The sequence below is a fragment of the Pteropus vampyrus genome, unplaced genomic scaffold (genome assembly GCF_000151845.1).
Source record: "Pteropus vampyrus isolate Shadow unplaced genomic scaffold, Pvam_2.0 Scaffold85, whole genome shotgun sequence".
Classification (NCBI taxonomy): domain Eukaryota; kingdom Metazoa; phylum Chordata; class Mammalia; order Chiroptera; family Pteropodidae; genus Pteropus; species Pteropus vampyrus.
Window position 1 is genome coordinate 5,131,803 of NW_011888866.1, and position 21,972 is coordinate 5,153,774.

General features: G+C 41.0%; 1 protein-coding gene and 1 long non-coding RNA gene across 3 annotated transcripts in view; one reads left to right on the top strand and one right to left on the bottom strand.

The window, feature by feature from the left end:
- Positions 1-1,918: 1,918 nt before the first annotated feature.
- Positions 1,919-20,941, bottom strand: LOC111742022. 2 transcript variants are annotated; one of them, XR_002781153.1, is made up of 4 exons: positions 20,450-20,941; positions 7,472-7,635; positions 5,993-6,098; positions 1,919-2,303 (listed from the first exon to the last, which is right to left on the bottom strand). It is a non-coding gene; the product is annotated as an uncharacterized LOC111742022 (long non-coding RNA). The 2 variants fall into 2 exon arrangements; XR_002781154.1 differs by lacking the exon at positions 20,450-20,941 and adding an exon at positions 16,153-16,264.
- A 239-nt stretch (positions 20,942-21,180) lies between these two features.
- The window catches only part of MYO1E (myosin IE), a 192,031-nt gene continuing 191,239 nt past the window's right edge, over positions 21,181-21,972 (top strand). Inside the window, exon 1 of the mRNA XM_011363475.2 lies at positions 21,181-21,573. Within this exon, the coding sequence (XP_011361777.1) occupies positions 21,571-21,573 (3 nt within the window). The 5' untranslated portion in view covers positions 21,181-21,570. The remainder of the gene's footprint in view (positions 21,574-21,972) is intronic.

The window sequence follows — 21,972 nt, forward strand, 5'->3', positions numbered from 1 at the left end:
ATAATGCATATCTCTAAAGCAGAATGCCAATTAAATGAGATAACTTGCAGAAAGCACTTAGCTCAGTAGCTGGCATGTAGCCACTGCTTCTGAAAGTACTATACTTTATCCCAGAACTAAGGATGTGGGGATGCCCTGCAGGGAGGTGTGAGTGTTGATCATTTCTGGACTTGGGAAGAGAAGTTCATTTTGGATTTTTCAATGAGAACAGTCTAGAAAGATCATGCAGTAGCACTGTTTCCAGCCTCTCAGGCCTACCAATGCCCCTGTGTCCACTGGTTCCACGGCTCTACTCTCCCTTTCCAGGAGTCCTTGGATATAGACTTTCACCTCTTCCTGGGTCAAGTTGTGAGGATAAAAGAAGTAGATTTGTTATGGGGCACGTAGAGAGAGCAGAGACTGAAAGTGCTCCAAGCCTCTTGATGACTGCCCTAGGAGATGCTGCTCTACAGTAGATATGGCCTGGGCAAGTAGATGCGCACTTGGGTCCCTGTCTCCTGGGAGACACCCAACAGATCTCAGAAATGTCAAGCCTCTAGAAAAAAACAGTGTGAGAGGAAGGGAGCTGGTCCTAAGACCCGTTGGGATGGCTCGTTCTCTCCTTGAGTGTGAAGGTCACTTTATTCTGAAGTTTTTAGGGACCATGGATGGACAAAATGAAGTATCAATCATTCTTGAAGGAAAAAAAGCATACAGTTGCATCATTCACATCCTCACATACCCCATTCCCCCTCTGTCCTTGGCAGGGTGCCCTGTTCATTCATTCATTCAACATATATCTAGCAAACTTCTGCTATATGCCTGCAGCTATTCTAGACAAGGTCCTTGCCCCCACAGACCTTATATTCTAGCAGGAGAGACAGAAGATAAGCAATAAATCAAAAGAATCTACACATAAATGCTCATGAGGGTAGGGTATGCAGGAGACAGGGTGGCTGGTTTATACTGGGTGGTCAAGAAAGACCTTGCTGAGGAAGTAACAATTTAGCAGAGCTTTGAGGGATCAAAAGAAGCAACGGTCTGGAAGAAGGGCCTTCCTGGCAGAGGGCAGAGAATTTGCAGACTCTGGGCCTGGTGAGTTCTGTGCATACATGGAGCAGAAAGAAATCAGTGTAGCTGGAGCAGAGTGTGAGGCATACACAGTGACAGGAGATGGGTTCAGTGTGGTGGTCAGGCCCAAATCTGCTGGCCTTCTGGCTGCAGGAAACATGGATTTCGTTCTAGGTGTGATAAGAAGCTGTTTGGAGTGTTTTGGGCAGGGGAGGCAGGTGATCTGATTTATAGAAAATTATTCTGGCTGTGTGGAGAATAAAATTCTGGGAGAAGGAACGTTCTCATTGAATTATTAGTACATAATATCATAACAGCCCCTTCTACCTAAGAAACCCCTGCGCTCTCTGAGGTGAGAAGAAATAAGGACTGTGGACCTCACATTACCAGAATGAGGAGAGGGATCTTTCCTCCCATTTTCTCTTCTCAGTGGGTCTTCCCTTTCCAGTTTAGGCTCTCGAATGAATGTGTCTTCCCATTCCTCTCCAGCCCCAAGAATTAATGAGTTTGCTTGTTTGTTTGTTTGTTTGTGGTTTAGAAATGATTCAATCCCCATTAATTCTTTGACATTGAGTCTTGAAGACATTGAAGAAAACATTTTTTTAAGATCTGGAGGAAATTTACTATGTAAAATGTTTAAACATGAAACTAATCACCTCCCTGTGTGCCATACATGGTCATTCACTCTTTCTTTTTTTGAAATATCTTTAAAACTCTAACCAGATCTCCATTGCCTGAATTGAAAGAAGATCCTAGATGATGCTCCCAAATCAGAGATACCTTTCCATAAAATAAGCTAGAGTCGCCAGGGCAAAGAAAGACAGTATCAGCCTGCTCAGGCTGACATAACAAAATATCACAGATGGAGTGGGCTTAAAGAACAGACATTTATTTCTCACAGTTGTGGAGGCCAGAAGTCCAAGATCAAGGTGCCAGAAAGGGTTGGGTTCTGGTAAGGCCTCTTTCCTCTGCTTACACATCAGCCGTCCTCTTGCTATATCCTCACATGGCCTTTCCTCTTTCCTCTGTATGTGCCTGGAGAAAGAGCTCTGGCATCTCACCTGGAGATCCTATGTCTGTGACCTCTACTTTTCACCGATACATTCGTTTAATCCAAGATCACATGTCCCACACATGACAGGTCCCTATGTAGTCAACACCCCCTGCATACGGCATAGCCATGTGGGGGTCTCCAACTCAGTATTCCCAGGAGCCAGAGAGATGACATGCATTTCAACAGAAGCAGACGTTACCTGCCAAAACAGCATTCAAATACATTAACCATTTTCAAATGGTAAAAAATAAAATAAAAACTTAAAATGAAATATCCTTCTAGCCAAACAAAATATATCTAAAGGACTAATTTGTTTGTAGGCTGCCAGTTTGTAACCTCTGGTGAGTGTAATGGGTATGATGTTTGTTCCCAAGTGAGAATGTGGGAGACAGAAGAATGCAAGCAAACTCTTCTTCCCACAGGTGCCTCTCCATAGGCAACTCTCCTGAAACCCTCGACCTTCGAATCCCTGCTGGAGCTGTAGCAGAAATGCTCTGGGTCACAAAACAATTAAGGGACATTGAAGTAACACCATCCTAACTCACACTCACAGGAGAGAAATTTGGAGTTATTACTTTATATTAGTATAAAGCAATAGCAAAATTAATATAAAATAATATCCATTTAGGATCCCAACTTAAAATATTCCTCTTACCTGGAAATATTAGAAAGGATTATTTTCCCTCTAAATATGCAAAGAGGACACATTTCCACAGCTAATCTGAAACCTTTGTAGCCCTTTGGCTGGATCAAAGATTAAAAATTCCTTGGTTACATTTTGACACTGTGAACCTTAAAGACAGAAACCTGCCAGGAGAATGAGGAGCCCCGATATCTGAGCCCACCTCTGGGAACAGCATCCATTGACCCAAAAGACCCCAGCACAGACTCTTTCATTGTTTCATTAGGGTTATGGGTTAAGATGGGAAATTGGTCTGAAGTCCTTTCTTGTGTGTCTTTCTGAAAATATGCATGCTTCTTTAGGTTTTTGAGGTTTATCTCTGTCTTTAAAATATTAAATTCCCACTAGCGCCTCCCAAATATTTTCATTTTTCACTGTGGCTACAAATTGGGAGACATAGTAAATTATTTAATGAAAAGGTAAAATCAGAGGAAATTTTCCCAGTTTCAGGGTTTCATAATAAAAGGAACCAGATACTTTATCACACTACATTTGGCCAGTAACACAGGGCACGGTTGTGAGTCCCACTTTCCTTGTCCTGAGATTATGCCCGTGCTTCTGGTTCTAGAGCACGGGGAACCCACGGACTCCTGTGGGTGATGTAGCAAGGGAGGAGATGTGAGTCAAATGGCCAGTGGATGTGAAATCACAAAGCAGCAAGGATACAAAAGAAAAGAAACACGGGAAATGTTTTTCTTTTCTAAGGAGCATGCTTAGCAGACTGGGAGTTTAGGAACAACTTCTCTGAGAAAGCAATGAGAGCTGAGAAGAGGAAAACAACCAGCGTTCACGGGGAGAAGGGAGGAGCCCTGCGGCTTGCAGGAAAGCCCCGCGACAGAAGGGAGTATAATGTCGTCGGAGCTGAAAGTTGACCTAGGTGGCTGGGCTGGAGGGAGAATGGGAGGGAATGAGACGTGATAAAGCAGGAGAGGTATGGACCCGATGCTTTAGCGCTGTGCGGGCCACGGCGAGAAAGCCCCTTAGGGTTGTAAATGGCCAGAGAGAGGGCTCGTGACCATCTTGTGCTGTGGAATGATGACACTAGCTGTGGCATGATCAGGTAGTAGAGGGGTCTGAGTGGGTGCAGGGGAACCAGATGGACAAACACTGTTGTAAGTCAGGAGAGGAGGTAGTAGCTTGGACTAGCATGGGGCAGTGGAGATGGAGAGGAGAAGGCAGATGTGAGAGCTATTGAGGCATCTGAGTGGTTGGATGTGAGGGGTGAAGGAAATGAAGATGCTCTGCTAATGTAGTTTCTCACTTGAGCACTGGGCTGTATGAAGGTACACTCATGGAGACAGGGGATACTGGAAAATGAATGAATTGGTGGGGCTGGGGGAGCATGTGGCAGTCTTGGACAAGCTGACTTGGAAGATGCCTTTGTATCTCCCAGTGACCCCTGGTCTCCTGGTTCACAGATCCCCACCTGTAATGGTTGCCATAGTAATAGAAGGAGATTGGTTATCTCCAAGGTGTGGAGGGGTAGTAGGAGCCTCTTGGTGATGCTTTCCCTCTCCCTTAACCCACCCTGGAGCCTTTCCAATACTAAGATGCTTTGTTTTTCACTCTGGATGAAGAAAAAACGTACTCTCTCCTATTTCGAGAAAAAAGTAGGAGGCCTTCTTAACATGGAGATGGTATTCTATTTGCTCTTCCCTTTCCTGCCCTGGAGAGATTGGCCATTCACTTTAAACTTAGAAGATCGGATGAAGCGGGAGACAAAGGAGAGAGCCAGATCCCTGAGAACATGATTGGAGAATGAGGACCCTAACGAGCTTCATCTTGGGAGTGAATTCTCTGCCTCCATTCTATAATCCAACCAGAAGGAGCACTTTTCAATTCCTCCAACATGTCATACTTAGTCTCTTTTATGTCCTCACATGTACTGCCACTCCCCTTCTTACTCCCCTACATCCTTTTCATCTGGACGAGTCCTTAATCATATTTCATTTTGTGCTCACACTCTTCAAGAGGCCTTTTCTGACATGCATGGCCACTGATGATCAGTGTCTATGGCAGACATCTAATATCCATTCTCTCCTTTCTTCCCTGTACCAGAACCCTTAATTTTTAAGCTGAGCATATGGCACTTGGGATAAAGACTACATTTCCCAGCATCTTTTGTAGCTAGGTGTGGCCATTTGGCTAAGTTTTGTCCAATGATATGAAGGTGGAAATGTTTGCAACTTCTGGGATGTGATCCTATAGGGAAAGGACGTGCCTTTCTTCTCCCTCCATTTGAATATGATGACCAACTTTCTAGTTACCAAGCTGGACATAAAGACACAGGCCACACCATAGGGATGGTAGAATCTTGAACTGAAAAGAGATTGGGTTTGTTTCCTAATGACTTCATGGAGCTACTGTACATTCTGTACTGCCTACTTCCTGCTTTTATCTATGTGAGAGAAATAAACTTCCACCCCATGTGAGGCACTGTTATTTTGGAGTTTTGGTCACATGCAGCCAAACCTAACCCTAACTTAGCCAGTGTCCCTCCCATGTGTTGTTTCCCCCATGAAAACATTTACACCCCATATTATCATTGCATGGTTACTTATGTGACTGAAATAAAATCCTCTCTACTGAGGTTTAGACTTTTCTTCTGATGCAGATGACTCCAAAGTAGCCCCCACCTAACATAACCAATCGCTCATATATCTGCAAGTGTTCAGGAAGTAACTGGAAAGCCAGACCTAATTATCCAAAGGCAATGCTGTAGAACCACTTCAAATGCTGCTTTTCAGCCTCAGGGTTTATAACTTCTAGATGATGCCATGGTTAAGACTATGTCCATGTCTCTAGTGCATTTTCTTTCTCTTGGACTGAACAGTCAAAAAATACCACCAATGAGCCCACAGAAAACAACAAGGCAAAAAAAAAAAAAAAAGCACACACAGAAATGTCTTGTAACTGGCATCTCCTAATCTACATGTCCTGATGTTGTGGTATTTGGCAAATCAAAAGTAATTTTAAAAACTCTGACGGTTTGGCATTTGGAATGTTGAAAGCAATCTGGAAAGTCTCGATAGCCAGCATTTGTGTCTCCGTCACTAGCTGCAGAAACAGATTGTCAGGATGGATTTCAGGAGGATCAGGGGAGTGCATGTATCGGGGAAGATCAACTCATTTGTAGCAGCATTAATAAGTTTCAATGATACACTCTTTTACAGACTTTAACAGTGAGTTTTTGCTGATTAACTCACCTTTTTGCCCTCGGAGCCTTTCAGAGGTCAAATACTGTGTGATGGTGCTTTATACCCTTACATCAAGGGTTTCTGCTTTAATTGGCTCACTTGTAATTGATAAAGGCTTGAAAGTATAAGCAAAAAAAATAATGATGGACAGGAGCTAGATAGAAGCACAAAACCCAGACAATACCTTAGCAACCAGAAATAAAAATAATTATACAATATCAATAGAATAATGTCCAAATGTCTGGAGAAATCTGATGATCTTATAGGGTTGAAGTCTCAGTTATGCTGGCTTTTTGGACCTTCACTGTCTTAAGCCAGCAGAAACTGTAATAATAACTCTTATTGGAGACAAAATGTTAGTAACAAAATGTTTACTAACTAAATTTACCATTTCATTCTCATTTTCAGCTCCAAAACCACCATCACATGCTACGGCTTGAAACTAGAAAAGCATCTCTTATCTAGGGCTCCTGCCAAGGAACTCCACAAAGTAGCCTCATTCCCCAGAGGATGCCCACAAGGGTTTATGCAAGTTTAGTCTCTACCACAAAAGTCAGAGAATCCAACTTGGCAGTATCTGTTTATGTACAGTCATCAGAGAAATCACGTGAAATAAAGGAAAGTCAACAATAATGCTACAGGAGCCCAAATAAAATGACTTCTCTCCCTCACATGTGAAATCTTCTTTTCCCCCTGCCACTGATTGCACACATATTAATCTGGTTAACAACAGTCCACTCACCCGGCTCCAGGGATCACATTATGACCACTGTCCCAGGGCTTGCCTTTGCACACAGACTCCAGGCAGGGAAGGGTTGTGCTTATAGGAGGATCCCAGCAAGGACTCTTGGCACTCACGGTCCTTCGTACGCATTCAGTTAACATTGATCAGATATTTAGGGGGTGCTTATTATGTGCCAGGCACTCTGGTAGTTACTAAAGAGGATCTGTGGCATCAGCACCATTGGACAGAAAACATATTTGTCATATCAGTGGGAGGCCAGACTTGTCTCTTTGACTGGCTGGAAGTTTCTCCAAGACTGAGCTCAGCAAAAACCAAGTACTTCTTGGAGGTAAGATTGAGAAAGTTTTAGCTCGGGCTATTTTTCTGGCTATGTGTCAGCTCCTGGGAGTAAATTGCATAAAACTTGTAAGAAGTATATTTTCAAGACCTGAAAACACAAAATTTGCCAGACTTAAAGTAGGGACTCAGGTCAAGCAGACATCGGCCTGCTAAGGGTTTACCATGTATCACCTTCCAAAAACAAATAAGCCAGGTCCAAGGTTAATATTTTAGGAAGCAGCTGGATTTACAAATGAGCTCAGCAATCTACAATAGAAGGGCTGGGAGTGGGATGCCCAGAACCAGTGGGCGGAGAGACGAGATCAGAAGCAGTGCTGGTTAATAGTAGTCAGTGCTTTGAAGTCAGCTGATCAAGAGTGAATGAGTTTCCTACTCTTTCAAATGGAGCTAATGAGAGTACTAACCAGAAAAGACGGTGTGATAATCGAATGAGTTAATGAACGTAGCACACTCTGCACATTGGCTGGCACAAAAGATATTCTCAACAATTGTTAGCTGTCTTCATCATTACCACCACCATCATCGTCATCGCCACCATCCTGGCCCTTCCATTTACCATGTAAGTGACCTGGAACAAATTTTATAACATCTCTAAGTTTCAGATTCCTCATCTTTACATTGAAGATAAAAAATAGTTATCTTTAAGGACATAGTGAGGATGAAACAAGATAATATGCATAAGGCACCTAATGCAATGCTTAGCAAACAGTAAGTGCTCAGAGTGGGTGTTATTACCTATTGGTTTTAAGAGTTTGTCTTTTTTGATTGGCTATTAAAACAGATATCTGACATAGAAGTGTATGACTTTGAAAGAAGACACCCAAATCCACCCAATGGGAAAAGTCTACTGAAAGAGACACTCTACTTTTCAATGAGAGGTTTTTTTGTTTTGTTCGTTTCTTTTTAAATTTTCAGTATGGCCCCATGTGACATCTCTCTAAGACCTCAGATATTCTTGGGTGTTCAGTTCCATACATTAAAGGAACTTTAGTTATTCAAGAAATCAAAGACGATGGAAGGTTTGGGGACTCACGGAGGTAGTGTTGCCAGATTTAGTAAATAAAAATAAAGGGTCTTATGTTTTATCAGGCAGTCTTGCATGGATGTCAATTTATCTTCTTATAAAACCCAAACTAGGGGTTGACTTGTGTTTTGTGACTTTCTATGATGTCACAGAATTCAAGTTTGAAGTCTTAGAAAGAAAGATTCTACAGAACTTGCATTTGATTTCTCAGGGTAAGATGGTTATCTGTGGGATCTTCTCCCACAGGTCATGTTGGGCATACGTAGAAGCAGAGTGGATGTTAGAGGTTAGACTCCAGTACGAAGGCCCTAGAATAACTTCCTCAACGCTTCGTAATTATTTCCTGTTACTATCAATGGAATGCTGCATATCCCCTCCCTTAGCCCTTCCCCCACCCTACATTGTTTCCTCTCTCACTAATGAAAACACTGCAGGGTCTCCACTGTGTAAGGGATAAAGTGAACTAAGGATGATACTATGACAACTCGATGCAAACCTGGCCTCCTGGGCTCCATTTTATTCAACCCATAATATTCAGGAGTTATAGCATTTCTCTTTCTAAACTCCAATGGCATTTCCCAGTGACTTTCTACTTTTGAAGTGAAAATGCAAGCAGCAGAGCAAGTATCAAGTTAATGACATTTAACTCAAAACCAGGATAGTATATTTACTTCTCAGTGTGTTCTTGATGGGGATGAGAGGAATATTCTTTAGAGAAAAGTCAGGTATTAGGTACTCTCTGTGATGACTCACCAACTGTATCACCCAAAAACATTTTCTATGGCAGGGTAGGCAGGCCTTGATGTAAGGCCCTATGGCGTGTGCGTATGAACCTTTCTCTGGAATTTCTGTGTCCAGTACACTATTATTGGCTGAGGTCACATAGAGCTAGCAGCCTTTAAGGCAGAGACTTTTGGAGCCTGGCAGCGAAGATGGAAACAAGAGGTTTGATACCCTCCTCGGTTTCAGAGCACACCCATCTCCCTCCCAGCCTGAGTCAGGGGGATACAAGAGACTGCAACAGCATATCCTGCCCAGGACACCATGCTCGGCTTCTAGGCCCTCCCACATCCCTTCTGGTTCTGTTCTGAACTCATGGCCTACAGAGCTGCCCTGCCTGCCTCATGGTTGGGCTCACACCATCGGACAAGGGTCAAAAGGCTTTGAGGTAATATAGTTCATCTCCCTGTCTCTCGGCAGAACTGACTGCACCTGAACTGCAGGTGCGGAGATAGAATGCATGGTGGCCCTTCTCTAGTCCTTAGACATCTTTAAATACTTTCTTCATACCCCTCCTCCCCCACGCCCAGCTTCCCAGCCTAGGAATCAGGAAAGGTTATTTGTGACCAAATCAGGGAAAGTAAAATTTCCTGCTGATATGCTCTGCCTTTAAAGATCTTCCCCTTGGTCCTTTTCCCCGACAGTGCAGAAAGCTATAAGGAAATAGAAGGGCACTTTGCTGCATGTCAGAAGGTGGCCAAAGGGCATGAAAAGGCGAAGGATGGACCATGGTTCACTGAGCTCCCCCAACACCCTGTTCAGCAAAGGAGATCGAGGTCGCATAATAACCTTTAGCAGTAATGAAATCCAACCCCCTGACTCCTAGCAGCATTGGCATTAATAAACAGTGATCTTGATCTTGAATTTCCTCGAAATCATCTAGAAGAGGACCTACAAAGATTACGAGTTAGGAGTGGACTATTTGGCACCTTATCATTTTGGACAATGCATGGGACCCCAGAATTCTCTGCCCAAACATCCCCAAGCTTGCTTCCAGGCCCAGAGCAAGCCTTATCCAGATAAGTTCTACTAAGGGTGACCCTAATGCTGATATTTGTACTCCCCCGTTTAAGAAGTCAACTAAGAGTGGGTGTCAGGGGGCAGGGAAGAAATGGGATATATGAGCCGGGGAGTCCATATGGGCATGCAAGGGGTACCTGCTAAGAAGACAGAGAGAACAGGAAGCAGGAAGAGGGCTGAGGTATGGGCTGGCTCTCCCCATGTTGGCATGTTCTAGCAGGGAACTCTAAGGAGTTCAAGAATTCTAAATTCAAACCTGGACTTCCAGGTTGTCCTGAAGGTATTTTTGTCAAGGTAGGAGGACATAACACATTTTATTTAATGATTTGTTAGCTTAATTTATAACTTCATAATATTTAGACATATGATTTGTAGGCCTCCATTTGTGCTCCTGTCTTGGTGCCTAAGACACCCTACGCTCCATGCTGCCACCTTCTGGGAGAGGAGCTTTCACAGCCCACATGACTCAGTGGTCCAGCTGAACCACATGCTGACAAGCCTCACATCCATCCCACTCTCCGCACTACCCTATTTTTGGCTCCCAAGAGTGGTTAGATCTAACAAGACGTTGAGTAAAAGATTCATCCTCATGGCCCTATGTTATGAACAAATCCTATACTAGTTTTCATGTCTGTGTTGCTTAGGACACTAAACAGAAAATAAATTTAATCTAGCGTCCAGTGACCATTCAATTCAATTCGATTGAACTTTGGGCCTTGGAGACATGCCTGAAAAGATGAGGTGGTTCAAATTTGGCTGACAACCCAACTTCCTTTTTACTGCGTGGCGTGTGCCAGCTAAGGAAGAAGAAAACAATGTCAGGCACAAGAGGCCCCAGCAGGCAATTTGGGCAGAAAACGGGATGAAACAGCTGCTAGGAGAGAGATTTTGAAGAAAGAGCGGAAGTGTATACATGTATTTTTAGGGAAATTTTACTGTGTTATGAGGAAATTGCCTAACTTCCCCCCTCCCCCCCCCCCAAAAAAGTCAGTGAACTTTGCTTTATTCGAGACTGTTTCTAGACTTGGGTCTGTTTGTTTGTTTGTTTGTTTTGGAGGAGGGTGACTGAGGGATGAGACCAAATGCTGAGTCTGGTCTGAAGATGATCTTGGAGTGATCTGCAGGAACTACAAAGGACCCACCCAGGTGAATTCAGTTAACTAACTAAAAAGAATACTGAGCATCCGTTTCTCTTTTCCCAGTGTGAAGGCTTCAAAAGGGACAACCAAATATCTGAAAACGGGGCAGTGGCAGCAGGCTCACACAGGGCTTCCTGGGAGGTGAACTGAGAGAGAAGGCGTGGGGGGGGGGCGCGGGAGGGGGTTGGGGGAGTGCGAGGGGGGCCATGCCAGGCCTTGGTCCACCAAACTCTTTTTAAATATGTGCTTTGGTTATTTTCCTTTTCTGTTTTTACTATAAAAGTAGTTGTGCTCATTAAATAAAATTTGGGAAATATAGAAAAAGTTACAGGAAAAGAAAAATCATCATGGCCCTACCATCTGAATCGTTTCAATGTAAACATTTGTTATAATTTCCTTCAAGGCTTTTTTGTTTCTTTGCATAGATGGTGTGTGTGTGTGTGTGTGTGTGTGTGTGTGTGTGTGTGTAAGAGAGAGAGAGAGAGAGAGAGAAAGATTTTAATGTAATCGGATTCACTTTCCCTAAAGCACTGTTTTCAAGGCAACAGGATTAATGTGACTTTTTAAAGTACTAAAATGAGTCATTTTAGGATTATTGAGCAACTTCATGAGGTTTGGTAAAAACAAAGTTGACTTTTCTTTATCCTGTCATCATGAATTATCTAATATTCGATGTTCTCATGTTTTGTGGGAAGGATAACAAGATGTAAATTAAGAGATGTAAAATAAGAAATACAGCTAAGGCACATGCTATTATGACTCCAATACTTAAATAAATTATTACACAAACCTGAGTCCCTTAGTAACAATAGACCCATGTCTAACTAAGGCTAAAGAGGTTAAAAATCAACTTTAATCATTTGAATTTTCTGATAAATCCTGTCCTAAAATGGATTAGGATTCAATTTTCATGGCCTAAGTAAATCCACATTTATTTAGTGACTTTTCTCAAAGATGAGCAATGGGTGAAATCTGACATATCTGAGGATGGAATGTTAACAATATATAAGACACATTAAGCAAAGATAGAGGAACCAGCTTTATCATGCTACAGTCCCAGAGAGACAAAAGTAAACTCTTAGCTCATTATTTTCTCAATGAGTTTGAGAAAGTTTCCTGGGGAGAAGCATTTCCACTCAGCTCAATAGGCTTTCAAACCCCTGGGCTTTTGCTTATGCAGATCCTAATACCTAGAAGATCCTACGTTAATTCTCTACCTTTCTAAATTGATCTTTAAAGCCAGCCAGCTCATATGCCACCACTCCAAGAAGCCCTCAGATGCTTTCAAAATCTTATCATTTTCAAAATGATAGCCTTTGTATTATTCTGCCATATGTAACAATGTATCCCGCTTGATAATAATATTTTTAAATGTTTCTAAGTAATATGTTTACAATGGTTCAAAAATCAGGCAATGTACCCATACCCAGTGTACAGTCTTACCCCCGCCCCTGCCCCCACATCTCACAAACACTTCTTGTGTTTGAGTTCATGTCTTTCCTAACGTTTCTTCATACAAATATAAATACAAATCTATTATTTCCCCATCTCTATTTTCTTACACAAAAGATAGCTCGATATACATACTATTGTTTGATATACTTACTATTCCATACTTTGCGCCTTTAATTTTAACTTATCAAACGTCATGGAAATCTTCTATATCAGTTGAGAGAAATTCCTCATTCTGTTTTAAAAGCTTTTTTCCTAATATATTTAACCAGTTCCACTAAAGATGAACATTTGGGACGTTTCCAGTCCTTTGCTACACCAACGATACTTTGTAGACATATGTTAATTTGCATTGTGCATGTATATCTTTGGACAAATTCCCAAAAGCAGAATGACTGAGTCAGAGATTGCACAATTCTGTAATGTTACTAGATATTAGGTACGTATAATGCATCAAATTGCTTCCTATAGGGCTTCTATCTATTTATACTCCCACCAAAAATATAGAAGAAACCTGTTTACCCACAGCCTTGCCAACAGAGAGAAAAAGAGGAAGAGAAAGTTTAGGAAGGAGTAGTTTGGCATCAAAAGCAACAGGAAGACAACTAGATGAAATCTACCAAAGGCACAGACAATATCAGACCTGATATCTTCCCTGAGGTTCAACCAGACTCTCTCAGAGATGCTTGGAAACTGTTAGCTTCCACTGAACACATCTAACACAGAACTCATTGCACTTGGAGCCACCTCTTGATTTCTCCTTTTCTACCAAAGAAATCACCATTTCCTAACATTTAAAATCTTGTAGGAAAGAGTGTGGGCAGGTAGACTTTCTCTTTTTATTTTACAAACTCTAAATCTGTGTGCTTTATTTTATAACAAGAAGCACATATTTCTTTTATAATTTAAAACCAATGGTAATATACTGCAAAAAAAAAAATCATAAGTCTAAAAAAAAAATCGGAAGTCTAGTAACTTTTCCTTTGGTTTTTAGTTATCCATTCAACCACTTTTTATTCTGTCTTTTTTTTCTTTTTCTATTTTCTACTTTTTTCCCTGCCAGGTGCCTAGGGGAATGGCTTTAAATAACAGCTTTATAGGGAAATCTATCAAGAAAAAAACATTACTTCTATTTCTTTATAAATTATTCCCAAGTATCACATCATACTCTGCCACCACTCTCATACCCACTCCCAATTTTAAAACTGAATAGAAATGAAGAGAAAACCACTTAATGAAATGTTTAAGTAATAGTTACTGGAGCTGGGATACTATTTTAGGGAAATTTATATAGTTAGGATTTATTATAGCTGTGTGGTATTTTTATGTGCTACAGTGCACTTTTCAATCCACTGAGGTCCCTTATATAAGTGCACATTTATGTCTATCCTACTCCATTTGGAGCGAAATTGTGCTACCTTAAGTTAAAGAAACTTATAAATGTCATAGCTCCATTTAGAATCACATTCTTGGTGAAATACAGAGTTCCTTTGTTACAAATGCCTTATCGAAGTAACCTCCCGTGGGAAACTGTCACAACTTTGTCACATGTGGCTATATTTTGGGATTTCTAGGAATTTCATATAGTAAAAGGGAGGAGCATCTCCTGGTAACCTTGACCTTCGTACATTCACTTATGTATGGATAAGAACACTATACATTACGGCATCTGAGCCATCTTTCTGATATGGCATCAGGCAGTAAACCAGGTAACAAAGGAACATTTTATTGATTCCATAGGAATGCTGTCTGCCAGCTTAGCTCACAGTTCAGTTCCATCTTTGACAACTTAGCAGCATTTATTCAACTGTTCCAAGTAAGTTGCAGTTAGCCTTGTTGTTTTATCAAAATTAGAGAACTATGGGAAAAATATAAATGCAAATACCAGTAAACGGAAGTGTAGTTCTCATAAACTTAGAACAATCGAGACAGAGAAGGATATCAAGAGTTAGGTGTGCAGAATATGGTGAGCCTTTAGCCTCAATCATGACAACTCAATAAGAACCCCCTTTGTATCGGTCACTATTCTAATCAAGTCTCCTTAATTTACTGAATTCTCACAATACCATGTGAGAAATAAATGAAAGAAGTACTATCATTATCCCTGTTTTTACAAATAAAGAAAATGATTCATGAGTCATAGAGAGGTAAATAGCCTGGCCCAAATCTGAACACTACCTTTCAGACTTTAGATGGCCGACTCTACTCAGCTGGGATGGAGAAGCCCAAATTTAAGGAACATGTATAAAATTCTGGAACTATAGCTTAAGACTACATCTAAGAGACAAGGCACAATTAGGAATTTTATACTATATTTTAGAGCTTTGAAAATAGAAACTTCTCCTGAAAAAAATAAAACAAATCTGTTTTCGAATTCGATGCATCTAACATTGATGTGTAGTCCCAGGAATGTGTTGGGTATGAAAGTAGGAAGCCCTTTGTTGCATATGTTTTTGATGTATATTGAAAGACGGGATGGGTACAGGGCACTTGCCTTAAACTTCACCAGCAGCTACAACAGCGCTCAACAAATGTTGGTTGAGGTAGTGAGTGAAGGGCAGTGGTTTGGAAACCATGTGGACAACATGCAGAGCACTAACACCAAGGAACACTATATTCAGAGAGACCCCCCTATTGATATCGAGGGAGGCTATGCATGTGTGAGGGCAGGAGGTACATGGGAAATTTCTGTACTTTCTCCTCAGTTTTGCTGTGACCCTAAAACTGCTCTAAAAATTAAAGTCTATTAAAAAAAGCAAATCTCTCCGTTTGTAACAATATCATGAAAAATGTGTCATCTTTAAATACACTTATATATATATGTCATCTTTAAATACACTTATATATATATACACACACAAATATTTATAGACATATATAAATACATATTTATAAATGCATGATAATAAAACAAAACATATGTCGCATCTTAAATACATAAATACATATATTAGGTATATGATGATAAAGTTAAAATGACAAAGATTGTTGCAAAACCCATGCATTTTTTTTCCGTTGACGAGGTGAATGGAACTGCCCTCTTGGCCTCACCAAGACAATTGTATATAAATTAAGGCAGTAGACAGATGCAGTTGGCACACTGCTGAGTGTCCCAAATTTGGAGTGCCTACAATATCCCCTCCTCAGAGACTCTGACCCTATTCACCATCTTTTTTTTAGGACACCAACCCCAGGACTACATTTGCTTCGAGTGCAACTATATACACACCTGGTTCACATAGAACCTTCCATAGGCTTGCTGGTGACCTGCGACCTGGGTGGCATGATTTTTTAAAAGTATGTATGTCCAGGAGCCCAGGGACAACAGAAGACAAAAGAAGGTAGGGTTACACAAGCTCATGGTTGTGTAGTTACAAGTTACAAAGCTTGAGCTGGATGAGTCAGATTCCCTCTTTCTTTCCCTCCCTTTCTCTGGAACTTGAATCAAGAGACCAAGAGGAAAGTTTGCAGTGAGCTGAGGGCAGCATTGCTAAAAGTTTGTTTGAAGGCTGCGTCAGGAGCATGATAAACTAAAGACACTTTGCAAGCTGAAATTATGGGAGGAGGAGCCACTATGAGTAAGTGGGAGAAGCTCGAAGAGACAGAGAACATCCATCCATTCAGAGAAGCCAGGAAGCCAGAAAAGGACCATGAGCTTGTGTAACCCTACCTTCTTTTGTCTTCTGTTGTCCCTGGGCTCCTGGACATACATACTTTTAAAAAATCATTCTCATGAAGCAACCCATGGGTTTTTTTTGTTTTTTTGTTTTTTGTTTTTGTTTTTTGCTTCTTGTTACTAAAAGAGACTAAATTGGAACAGCAGATAGCGAGAGAAAAAATTCTCTGACAATAGAGGATATAAACTTAAAAAAAAACAAACCATAAAGGACAGGAGAACTGTACAAGTCCAGTGGTCCAGGGCCATGAAGTACAGTGGCGAATAGTCGTTCTATTCAATACTCCCTAGGACCTCAACTCAGGACAACCCTGTGAGGTAATTGATATTTAGACTGATGACCTTGAGTCTTCAGACATGAGGCTGCCTAGTGTTCAACATATTTTCAAAAAGCAATGAAGCATGTAGTTTACTTCAGAAAAATCTTCCTTCAAGTTAAAAAAGTTTTGGTGCTTTAATAAGGCAAGGTTCATGCAGTTATTTGTTATATTTTGGTTTCTTAAATGTATATATCAATTTATACATGCCTTGCCTTTTTCCAGCAAAGATTAAAGATAACTTACAAGAATACACAAAATCCAATCAGATGGCATAAACTGACAATAAGGAGGAAGAAGAAAGAACACCAGGGTATGGACATAGAATTGATCTACGAGATTCAGTTATCTGCAAAGCTCACTTCTGTGGAGCACCTCACTTCTTGACAGATAATGGGACACTAACTAGTATTACTCATTATTTAATCATTTTTAAACCTGGAGAAAGGTCAGGGCTTATCTTCTGGATATAAAAAATCAAATTGAAACCAGAAGAAATAAAAAAAGAAAATATTGGCTTATATCAGAGAAAATATAATAATACATGTATATAAACATGCATTTAATAAGCTGAGTATTTTCTGTTGTTTTATTTTGGTAAAATAATTCCATTATATCTGTAAAGTAATTGTTACAGCAAAAAAATTTTATATTAACCAGCATCATATTACATTATCTAACCATTAAAATTCTCTGCAATATCCCTTTTATCAACATTAACACACTAGGTGAAAAACAAAGATATTTAAAGTTGAGTTAAACTTTCTATACAAAAGTAATTCTTATGTCTCATTATAAAAGCAAGAATTTTTCCAGGAGCCCTGGTTTGGAATGGCTCCCAGTGTTTTAATAAGTGTGCCCTTGTTCCTACTGGGCCTGCGTTAGAGAAAATTCCTTCTGATGACCACTCCTACTAAAGAGTCACTGCTTAGAGGGCGAGTTTGGACTTTAGAGTCAGGCAAATATATAGATTTGATGCATGGTAGCTGAGTGATAGCTTGGACAAGTTAATTCAAACTCTCTATTTCGTTTCTTAACTGCAAATGAAGTTAATAGGGTTACATGGAAGATTAAAGAAGATATTGTACAGTAAGCACTTAGCTCAGTATCTAATACCTAATAAACGATGCCTGTTATAGTAAAAATTGATCACCTAGGCCATTTCGCATTGATGTGATACAAGGCTCTTTTTCTTTAGTGTCTTGGTAAAGACTTCTGGCCCAATTTTCCCAGTAACAATTTTTCTTTAATTTTATTATGAACGCATTCTGACGTTCTTTCATGGTACTAATATGGAAACTAGTTTCGTTTGTTTCGTATTATATTCTTACTGATAATTTTCCAAAATGTGTAAGCAGTAATTTTTTTTCGCTGTCAGATTCATATGGGAATTGTATCCATCTTGATTCTTTTCCTTTGTTCATTTTTATTCATTCCCAGATAAAATGCAGTTAGTTAATCATGCCAACATATGTATAAAGTCTCGTCTGACTAGCTCCATCATGTGTCTAGAATGAGTTTTACAATTTTAAAAGCTGATTTCACTTCACTGCTACTATGGCCTCGAATAAGAATAAATATCTGGTACTATATTACTGAGTCCTCTGAAAAAAATCAATGTAAATCGATAAAATTGGGAAAATTTTCATTTTTAAAAATGAAGACTTTTGGGGGGTGCAATTTGGCAAAAAATCTAGGGCGACCATAATTTATCATTCAAATTGGGCCTTTTGGGGATTGCAAGAGGGGTGCAATTAATAATTTCATTTAAATAAAGGCATAAACTAGGACACTCCCAGGTAAACCAACAATGTACCTCCCTACAATGGGGATGGAGCAGGACGGGCTTAAAGGGATTCTCCATGAAATTCTAGGCTCTACCACCTGATCACACTATATTCTATTTCAAGGTATAAATTTCTGGATTCTGCTTTGAGAATCCATGCTGAAGTTCTGCCCATATAGTATCCGATTTGGTTCTAAGCCTTATGCTTCAAAAAACACAATGATCGACACAAAGACTCAGAGAAGCACAATGAATATGATCCAGAGCTGTGGGTCCTAATGTTTTGGCATTTATGGCATCTTTGAGAATTCGATGAAAGCTATTAACTCTCCCTGAAAAAAAAGGCACACACAAACAGCCCCTACCACTTGGCATGCAATTTAGAGGCTGTGGTCTGTCTGATCTCACCCAGGTCTGAATCCCTAACCTAGAAACACGTAATATAGGTGAAGGGAAAAAGGAACCAACATTCATTGACCATCTTTACACATATTTTGCTTTATATTCACAGGAATCTATTTAACAGATGAGGGAACTGAAATTCTGAGAAATTAACATCTCACAGCGTGTTAAGTGGAAAGGCCAGACTTCAAATTCAGGATTATGTGTCATTAAATCTCATAATCTAAATACTTCTGAGACATAAAATTAATATATATATATTTAATTTCAGTCTGGAAAGGAATTAAATTACAAAATCATTAGAAACAAATACAAGCATAGATCTTCGAAGTCCTACCTACTAGAGTTGGTAATACCTTTTAAAACTGTAAAGAGGCTATTAGAGGAAATAAAAGTATTTTTTAAAAATCTCAAATGTTAATACAACTGACAAATAGTGTCAAAGTAGTTTTAGATAAATCCAAGATTGATAGGTTGTTGATGGATTATTAAGATATTTAGTGTCTCATTGTATCCCTGAGTTAACCTTGGAGAAAACAACTATGTCTTGGCCTGTATTCCTTGAAGCCTATGTTAATCCAACTACTGATTGGGGTTGCCCATGGACTGGGTGGTGGCTTAGGCATATTATTTTCAACCTAAGTAGTGTTTCTTGAATTACTGATAAACTCGAATGTCCCTCTTGGTAATCTCTGGTTATTAGTTTCTAAAATACCTGATTGTATTCTGAAGTTGACATGCCCCTGAGACACGGAATCAGATTTACCTGAGAATTCGTTGAATCACATCTGTGTGTACCTAGCAATGCCTAGTACATAGTGAGTGCTCGACAGATGTCTTGCTGTTTCCCTTCCAGTCTACACTACAGGTTGCTTCCAGAAGAATTCTCTAACCTAAACTATAGCTACAAATATGGCAGTTCCTTGCTCAAAACTACCATCTCTTCTCATTATATTTGTTCTTTTCCTGTAATTATTTATTGTTTTAAAATTTATGTTCTATCTCCCTCATTCTAAAATCATAAACTTTCTGAGGGCAGAGACCACTGTATTCACAGCTGCTGTGCTGACCCATTCAGCAGGGATTCAATGATATCTATTGCCCAACTGTGTGGATGATTATTACGTTGAGAATTACTCAACGTGATCCTCTTTCAATTTTTAAAATATGGATATAATTCACATACCATAAGAATCAACCTTTAAAAATGTACAATTTAGTGTTTTTTAGTATATTTAAAAAGTTGTACAACCATCACTATTATCTAATTCCAGAATATTTTCATTGCCTCAATAAGAAAACGCATACCCAGTAGCAATTACTCCCAACCTCCCTTCCACCCATGGCCCTCGCAATCGCTAATTTACTTTCTGTCGCTACAAATTTCCCCCATTCTCTACTTTCATATAAGTGGAATCATATAATATATGGCCTTTTTTACCTGGCTTCTTTCATTTAGCATAATGTTTTCAAGGTTCATCCATGTTATAGTATATGTCAGTACTTCCTTCCTTTTTAATGGCTGAATACTATTCCATGGTATGGATATACTACATTTTGTTTGCCATTCTGGACAAGATGATATTTAATATCCATTGCAACTTTAAGATCCTATACATAAGTGAATGGCTACCACCATTCATAAAGTAAATCATTATGTTTCATAGTTTTTCTATGCTCTGAAGATTTAAAATCTTACCTACCACAGATCCCAGGAGCACAATCCTGTTGTGACCCACAAAGTTTACTTTCCGAACCCTTAAAACAATAAAATCAGATTCCCTACCTTTATTTCAGGATTCTGCTTTTCCCCCAAGCCAATCTTCTCCTCACTGCCCACCTGATTTCTTGAAACTCTATACTCTTGAATAATGTACTTTTACAGTTCTGATTGTCCAGCTAATTGTTCTTAACAGACATGCATTGACTGAGGTTGGATGACGCTTTCTTCCCACTTATCTCTCCCCTGTCCCTCTGCTCACTGCACGTGCAACTTCTCCACCATCAAAACGGAAAAAAAAAAAAAAAAAAAAGCGCTTTCCTTTGTTTTCTAAGGAAATTCAGGTAAAAGGAAGGGTCGGGGAAATGGTATTTTTGACTTTCCTCACAATCCAGACGTTGGAAAGAAAAAGGATTTCCTTTGGGCTGCTGCCACGACCCTGATCTTTTATGCTGATAAAATATTTCCTTCTAAAAAAAATTTATGGGAAAATCATATCACTTCGGCTTGGAAGCTACACCTACTCTAACTTTCGCGTTAAGAAGGGAAAAAAAAAGTGAGAGGTTTACCTCTCTTTCAGAGGGTTTTCTTCCTGACAGTTCAGGTCTGGCAACCAGGAGCGAGCTGGGTCAGCAGCGCTCTTCGGAGGCTGGCGTGAAGAAGGACTACAGGATCCAGAGATCTTTGGAAACTCCAGCAGCTCCAAGCTTGTTGGCTACTTCGGTTTCCCTGAGGAGTGACGCTGTGAAAACAAATCGTGATTGGTCAGGCCAGAGCTGAATTCTCCATTTATGGACAGATTGCCCAGCCCGAGCTGAGGCTCAGCCAGAGGAGTGCGGAGTAAGTGGCCGAAGAAAGGGGAGTGAGGCAAGGCAGCTAGGCTGACGCGCGGGCAGCATCGGACTCACCTAGGCGGGCGGCGAGCGCCTGGTCCGAGTGGACCCCTGCCCTCCGCAGCATGCGCCCCGCCTGCTAAGTCGTCGCCGTCTCGCCCTCACCTAGCCCAGCAGATCCCGCCTGGATGGAGTACCCCCAGGGTTCCCATTGGCTCCTGTGAGTGCTTGGGTGTCGAGAGCCTGTTTTTGGCGAGGGGAACCAACTTTTGAAGTTCGCCCAGGAGTCTGCGTTCCAGTCCCAGCTCCCCGGTAGCCGGACCCGGCAGAGGCGCGACTGCGGCGCGAGTCACCATGGTGAGTTGGCCGCGCAGCTTCCCAGGACGCCCGGCCCTGGGCTGGGGCAGGAAGCCCCGGCGCGGGGCACCCACCTTGGGCGCGCTGCCGAGGCCAGGGGTGGAGAAGGTGGACGCGGGAGTCGGCACGTCGCGAGCTCTTATTTCCTGCTGTTTTCCTTAACCCGGGGCTGGTGGAGAGGGAGTGAGGGGCCAAGGAAAACTTTTTTTCAAGTCGCTTTCGGCATCGCGAAACTTTTTTGTGGCCGGGTGCGATGGCTGCCAGCTGTCGGAAGCCGGAGTGTGCAGAGATCTGCGTTCAGGGGCACGGCCCTCGGAGGGCGTCCCTTTCTTTCTGCTGGAAAGGTGGGGCAGTCGCCTGTGCCCCTCGGATCCCCAGCGCGGAGCGCCTGCACGCTGG